At 31.6% G+C, this 7,607-nt stretch overlaps 1 protein-coding gene across 2 annotated transcripts; it reads left to right on the forward strand.

Annotated features, from left to right (window-relative positions):
• Window positions 1–1,445: 1,445 nt before the first annotated feature.
• Window positions 1,446–7,008, forward strand: LOC100185507 (kelch-like protein 12). Of its 2 annotated transcripts, none has more exons than XM_026839603.1 (12): window positions 1,446–1,828; window positions 2,449–2,602; window positions 2,661–2,878; window positions 3,344–3,490; window positions 3,833–3,902; window positions 4,090–4,178; window positions 4,462–4,666; window positions 5,072–5,215; window positions 5,280–5,435; window positions 5,854–5,998; window positions 6,059–6,190; window positions 6,392–7,008. In XM_026839603.1, exons 1-11 carry the CDS (start codon window positions 1,592–1,594, stop codon window positions 6,177–6,179), a joined length of 1,686 nt encoding a protein of 561 aa, XP_026695404.1. In that variant the 5' UTR covers window positions 1,446–1,591; the 3' UTR covers window positions 6,180–6,190; window positions 6,392–7,008. The 2 variants fall into 2 exon arrangements, with proteins under 2 accessions (XP_026695404.1, XP_018672201.1); XM_018816656.2 differs by having other exon boundaries at window positions 1,450–1,822.
• Window positions 7,009–7,607: the final 599 nt, after the last annotated feature.

The following is a 7,607-nucleotide window of genomic DNA, read 5'->3' on the forward strand; positions in this document are numbered from 1 at the left end:
AGTTCTGTCCTATATACTTTATCCATAAGCGTATTTTCTATTAATTCTGCATTCGTTGATTTATGTTAATATTTTAATTAAACTTTTGAAAAATAAAATAATTATGTCACTTCCTTATATGGTACCGTGGCGCAGTGGTTAGAGAGTGCTTCTCTAGACCAGATGTTTGAGGCTGTTACCCATTGTTTGGTTTCCTCTTAACCGTATTGATATAGCTTGTGTTTACCGAGCTACCGTTAGTGCAAGTTCTTGGAATAATACGTTCTACCGCATAATTAGAGCGTTCCTATTATTGCACACGGAGCATTATGTTATGCACGCGTTAAATTGAACAAACAAAGAATTGCTACCACTTAAAATCTTAAGTCTGAATTATATCGTTAAACCAATTTCATCAAGTGCAGTATGGTGAAAACATCGGTACAAGCCAAAGCGGAAAGTTAGCTTTTTGCGCTATTTTATTTTCCATTCATAGCTTTTAATAACCACAATCGTTTCGTTGCAAATATTCTTTATCGCTCTAACATAAACTGTACACATACAGAGTCAAATTTTCGAAATTAACTACAACAGATTGGAATTGGCATTAAAATGCTGAACTTTGTAAATTTGTCCTGTTATATTACAGTAGTCTATTCTTTACCTGTTTATCAACACAGTGCAAGAAAAAATTCTTTCCCTGGGGATTCCCCGAAATATATTGTACCTTTAGTTGGATTCGTTTCTTGCTTACAGTTCAGACCAACGCCTTTTTGTAACGCTATTTTATGTAGTGTAATACCGCTACTTACTTCAAGAGAATATCAGGTGATTTTTATATACTTTAGCTCAGGCAACAACAGTTATTGAATACAGCTTTAATGTTAACATGTTTTACTAAGGCTACAGTTAAAGTTTTCACACTTAAATAAAGTTTTATATAGCAGTCAAATACAACACATATGGTTTACTATGGTTAAGCACCATTGTGCTGTTTAAAATACTACTTTATGGCTCATCAATTAAATTTATGATTGTGTTGCTTCATTGTTTCTGGGCACACTGGATATTGTGAATATATATGGATAAAGTGCTCACCTTGTTTTTTTTGTGTGACACAAACTGTATCAAGATACATACTATTATGTTGTTGAACGTAACTTGTGAGTCGTAATCGACTGTACAAACTTTTGATGTTTGCATTAAGACGCATTTGTGGATTAATGATTGAATGAATGTTACTTGCTTTATCCTTGTTTGGCTGGAAAACAACATTTGTTATAACACGGTTATTTATGCACCTTGTGCCAGCTTTCGAATTACCATGTGTGTTAGTTTGTGCTTGATTATTTTTTATGTGTCTTACCATGTGCCTTTATATGAAATTGCTATGTGAAATAAAACGTGGATAATTACATTTTAGCTGAAAGCTGTTTATGGACTATAATCCTGATGATGTAATTTTTGTTTAACTGTTATAATTACCCATGTTATCATTTGCATATGTGCAAAACATACATGTTCATGTTAATTAATAAAATTTTATCGAAGGCACTAAAATAAGGTGAATAGAAAATATATTTTTAAATCAGAGCTGTAAACAAACATTAAAATGGCCATGGCAGCGGCAGAAACATCATTTTCTATCAATGGAACATGCTCAGTTGAAGAACAAACTCACAATATTGATCATTCATCTGATCTTCTTCAATTTGCCAATGAATCACGACAAGACGGTTGTTTTAATGACATCATCGTTCGTGTTGGAGAGAAAAACATCCCAGCAAACAAGATGGTTCTTTCTTGTTATTCGAAATATTTCAACACCATGTTTAACACTGAGGTACCCGTAAGTGTATATTCTGTTTCTGTCTTGTTTACAGAAATATAACTTGCTTATTTTGGGGTTTATTATTACCTTTTAATGGAGTATGTACTTTTATCATAGGCGCCTAACATGGGTATGCAAGTTATGCGTATATACCCTGAAAATAAATCATAACACCTATGAGTACCTAGTACAAATGCATAAACAATTTATTAGCCTATCTTACAAACATTACTTTAAATTAACAATATACAGTAGTGATAGTGCAATGATCAGACCAGTCTATTTCCCAAATAAAAGCTGATAAGGTGACAAGAAAAAAATGTTTATGTTTCGCTGGCACAAACTTTTATCTTTTGAAACTTATGGGTACCTTGACTTTTAAAAAGTTAGATGCCTATGGCTTTTGTGTATTATTTTCTAAACCGAAATTAATTTTTAATATATTATTTTAAATATAAACTATACATTCAGGGTAGTATGCAGAAAGTATGATTAGTGATTCTCAGCTAATCAATGATTATCTTTTTTCTGTGTTTGTGACGTAACAATAGACTGGGTGATGCTACTGTGTTACCTTTATATGAAGCTTTAGCAGTCAATAAATAAACCGAATTAAGTTGTAAACAATATTGTTTCAGATGGAAGAAAAATATAAAGATGTTGTTGAAGTTCATGGTGTAGATGCGAAAAGTGTGGAGAAACTTGTTGATTTCATGTACACAGGAAAAATCAACATCAACACCAACAATGTGTGCGACCTTCTTGCAGTTTCTGATTTCCTTCAAATGCCTTGTACGTACAACTTGATTTAAATATTATATTTTGATCAACCTTATCATAACCGTTTCAGCTGTCAGGAAACTTTGCATTGAATATTTGTCGACAACAGTCTCGCTAGAAAATTGCTTCACAATTCAAGCTTTGGCGGACCGTTACACCATTCCTAAGTTAACTGAGAAATTTAATAACTTTGTTGTTGAAAATTATCAAGAAGTTGTTTCTGGTGATCAATTCAAGAAACTATCAAAAAATTATGTCATCAAGTTACTACAATCAACACATGACAAGGTTAGTTTAAATAAAATGTGACATCAACAAAAAGTGCAAATTGTTAACTAAATATAATGTTAAACCAGAATCTCTAATACAAAGATTAGTTACTATTTTGCTACATATGTATAATTATGCATAATTTTTTCTGTCGCCGTGGTAAAATGTTTAGCGCACCTTGCTCTAACCTAGGCGTAATGGGTTCAAGACTCATTGCTGCTACTGTTGTGAGTGTATGTGTCCTTGGACACTTACTGGCAATTGCTCCGTCCCAGTGGCAACTAATGGATTGTCCAAATAATCTGCCATACATTAAAAAAATAAAAAAATCCCCAAAAAATAATCAATTACAAAGTAACACACATGGTACCTTGTAAGCTGGCATGCAAGTGTTTGAACACCCATGTTATATTGACGTCATTTTCTGGCCATGCAAGGATAAAGCAAGTTACATTCATTCATTTAAACAAAATATTTTTTCAGGTTTCTTCAGATTTGGTTTACACTGCTGTTATGAACTGGGTGAAGTTTGATTTAAATTCAAATGAAAGTTCCTTGAGTGAAGTCATTAAATTTGTCGATTTTTATAATTTATCTCCCAAGATGCTTGAAGATGTGGTCTCTGTTGAGGTAAATGCTTTTGCTTTTTCCCGGCTCTGTGCTTAGCGTCCCTGCCTCAAAGAGGGGTATGAGTAGGAGACTTGACACGGCTACCATTGTTGGCATATGTGGGCAAGAAACAAAATGACAATTGTTCCAACCCAGCGGTCCTTTCTTCATTGCCAAATTTTTCTACTATGTATTAAAAATGCACAATGTACCCGCAAAGTTAGACATGTGGTAACTTTTAAGCAAGTACAAGGTGTATAAAACAGAATACATGTGTTATAATGACTAGCATTATCCTGCTATGTGGAGATGAAAAAAATTATCAGTAATGACAAATAGGTTTATATTAAATTTGTTATTTAGCCCCTCATCAGAAAAGTTGGTGATTTGGTTGATACATTATTTGGTGCTTTGGTGCAATTAAAGAAAACAGGTATACCGTATACATCATATTTATATTTTTAAAAGTTATTCTATTTTATGTTTTATTAAAAATTGTAAAATGAATTTTCCATGTCCCAGTTTATAATATTTAAATACTCATCATTTTTCATTTCATAGTCAACTGTTTCTAACAATTGTTTTATTAATCAATTTAAGATGAACGTTGTTTTTTTCAGAGAAATCCCTCATATCACTTGGTGGAGCAAAAACTCTAACCAAAGTAACAAAGTTTAATATACAAACAAAACAATGGATTCAACTTCCGGTAAGCTTAATGTGTGTTTGTTTTACAATAAAGAAGTTATATAACTTTTAAAAGTTAAAATCCCACAATAGATACATATTGTACAAGCAACATGGATTCGTGCCTAAAAATAACTTGTTTAGGTAATTCTTATCATGTAGTGTATATCAGTTTAAGCAAATGTTAACTTTTATTTGTAATTTAGTTATTATTTTTACATCTTATTTATTTTTGCATTTCGGATTTTTTTAAATCACGTTTTCTTAGTTATGAGATACAGACTAAACGTTTGATTTGATTTCAGGATTTACCAGTTGGTCGTGATGACGCAGCAGCCGTTGTCATCGATGATGTTCTGTATTATCTTGCAGGAGATTTAAGAACTGATGGTAAAGCAACACCAACTAACATTGTTCATCGAATGAAATTAAAGGAAAGGGTTTTAAAGTGGGAGAAGTTAGCTTCAATGAATGTTAAGAGATTGGGATTGAGTGCTGCTGTTTTAAATGGTGAGTTTACATTAATATCTCGACTCACATTACAAATGTTTATAATAAATGTTAATTGTTTGATTTCCAGCGAAAATTAAAATGCGATTTTCTTCTTGATTGGTGATTTCATTTACTCATGTAGTAAATGCCTACTTTATTTATTTATATAATACAAGGTTTCGTAAAAATTAAAAACCATTCTGTGTTTCTGTACTTGCCTCTTGTAGTATTTTATTCAACAAACTGGTAAATGGTTAAATATCTTAGTATTTTTCATGTACAAAATATCTTCTTAAGACAACATTCTTATTAACACTGTAATATATGTGATTTAGTTTATAGGAAAAAAATAATAAGGTATGGTGTATAAGTTGAAGCAGTACTTCATTTAATCTGTTTGGTAAATTTTTGTTCATAACATAGGTACCATCTTTGTGTTTGATGGATATGATAATAATTACGGAAGTCTGTCATCTGGAGAATCTTATGTTGTTTCACTTAACAAGTGGATTAAACTTAAACCAATGAAGATTGCCAGACTAGGCCATTCTGTTGTTGCTCACAATGGTTAGTTATTATAATAAGTTATTTTGTTTATTTTATTTGACCAGCGTACTTTTATATTAAACAGGACATTTGTATTCACTTGGTGGATGTTGGCCAGGGTCTCTATGTTCAATGGAACGATATGATCCATTCTTAGATGAGTGGAAAGATGTTGCTCCAATGCGAACACCACGATATGGTTTTGCTGCTGTGGTGCTTAACAATGCTATATATTCTATTGGTAATTATTTTTAATTACTGATATATTATTTTTGTTTAACAATTTTTATCATTTTCACTTAAATTAAACCAGGACATATCGACTCGGAAGCCTGACAAGAATTTTATTCTAATTTTTAAAGCACTAAGCAAAAATCAGGTTAATAATAACGATACTGATATAAAGAAAGAAAGTAGTAATAGAAAAAATGTTAAATATCCCTTAAACCAACATAGTTGATTGGCTTATTTAATTTGCATTTACTTTTTTAAATTATTTGCACAAATCCTGTTAAAACCAGAAAACTAAACTAATGAAACATACCAGTCCAAAAAAAACACTTAATATCAATATATTTCCAACATATAAAAATGTTAAATGACTTCAATTATAATGACCATTTTCAGTGCCATCTAATTATTGAATTATTGGATATCAGGTGGTGATGATGGAAAACAATGTCTTAAATCAGTTGAAAAATACAATGCTGATGATGACACATGGGTTTATGTGGGAAATATGAACACAGAGATAAGTTTTCATGCAGCTTGTGTTGCACAAAACAAGATTTATGTAGTAGGAGGGTAAATACTTGAAATTTAATTTATTTATGATTAATTTTCAATTTAAGTTATATATTGTAGTAAGGACTCTAATGGCAAAATTGTGAAATCAATTGAATTTTACGATGATCAAACTGACAAGTGGAGTGTTGTTGGTGAAACTGAAGTTCAATTATACAACCATTCTCTAGTTGCTGTTTAAATAGTAAAGAGTTGAACAACTTTCATTTGCACTGATAAGTCACATATTTAACATGTTATATATTGAGTTTGTGTCAATTTTACAAACTATGTATGTATGCCATATTGTGACTTTACTTTATTTGAATAAGGGTAGTGCGGTCTGCAGTGTAAACTTATTTTAGTTGTCAATGCATTGTCAGGTCAATATTTAAATACTATCTGTCTTTACAGCAAGCAACAAGACCAAATACTTACTGTATGATATATTGCTTGTTGGGATTCAGGTCATGTATTTTCTCAAAGAAGCTTTGTTCTTCAATTTTAAACATTATCATGTAAAACCGACTGATGTAGTTTTATCATTATTTTATTTCATAACCTTCTGCTTTTGCATAATTGACAAATTTAAGTTCATTATGATTGTGCTTTTTGCAATTTTTTTTATTATCTTTTAAAAAATCTGAAGATTTTAAAACAGATTTGATAGTTCTTCAACGTTTTAATTCTAGATATAAATATAATTTTTATGATTATAATGATGTTTCATCTGTAATGCAGCATTCATGCAATGAGTCTTGATTACTGGTATATTTTGTATGATTTGTTTTATATATTTTCTATGTCTATGTACGTTTTTGATTTGATCCATAACCTCTTCATTTGTATTTAACCAATAACTTGCAGCTCACTGTAAGGTATATGTTTTGGGGTGTTCAATGGCCATCTACTTTTTGTGAGTTCTGTCCTATATACTTTATCCATAGCGTATTTTCTATTAATTCTTGCATCGTTGATTTATGTTAATATTTTAATAAACTTTTGAAAAATAAAATAATTATGTCACTTCCTTATATGGTACCGTGGCACAGTGGTTAGAGAGCTGCTTCTCTAGACCAGATGTTTGAGGCTGTTACCCATTGTTTGGTTTCCTCTTAACCGTATTGATATAGCTTGTGTTTACCGAGCTACCGTTAGTGCAAGTTCTTGAAATAATACGTTCTACCGCATAATTAGAGCGTTCCTATTATTGCACACGGAGCATTATGTTATGCACGCGTTAAATTGAACAAACAAAGAATTGCTACCACTTAAAATCTTAAGTCTGAATTATATCGTTCCACCAATTTCATCAAGTGCAGTATGGTGAAAACATCGGTACAAGCCAAAGCGGAAAGTTAGCTTTTTGCGCTATTTTATTTTCCATTCATAGCTTTTAATAACCACAATCGTTTCGTTGCAAATATTCTTTATCGCTCTAACATAAACTGTACACATACAGAGTCAAATTTTCGAAATTAACTACAACAGATTGGAATTGGCATTAAAATGCTGAACTTTGTAAATTTGTCCTGTTATATTACAGTAGTCCGGCGCCGTGGCGTAGTGGTTAGCGCACCTGCCTCTAACCCAGAGGTAATGGGTTCAAGGCTCGTCGCTGCTACCATTG

The sequence above is a fragment of the Ciona intestinalis genome, unplaced genomic scaffold (genome assembly GCF_000224145.3).
Source record: "Ciona intestinalis unplaced genomic scaffold, KH HT000475.1, whole genome shotgun sequence".
Taxonomy (NCBI): Eukaryota; Metazoa; Chordata; class Ascidiacea; order Phlebobranchia; family Cionidae; genus Ciona; species Ciona intestinalis.

What these genes read in the sequence shown, in the direction of transcription:
- LOC100185507 (XM_026839603.1), top strand. Translation starts at nt 1,592, where the DNA reads ATGGCCATGGCAGCGGCAGAAACATCATTTTCTATCAATGGAACATGC. An exon ending in GGTGCAATTAAAGAAAACAG is followed by an intron (nt 3,903 to 4,089) that starts GTATACCGTATA and finishes TGTTTTTTTCAG; the next exon opens with AGAAATCCCTCATATCACTT. An exon ending in AAGATTTATGTAGTAGGAGG is followed by an intron (nt 5,999 to 6,058) that starts GTAAATACTTGA and finishes TATATATTGTAG; the next exon opens with TAAGGACTCTAATGGCAAAA.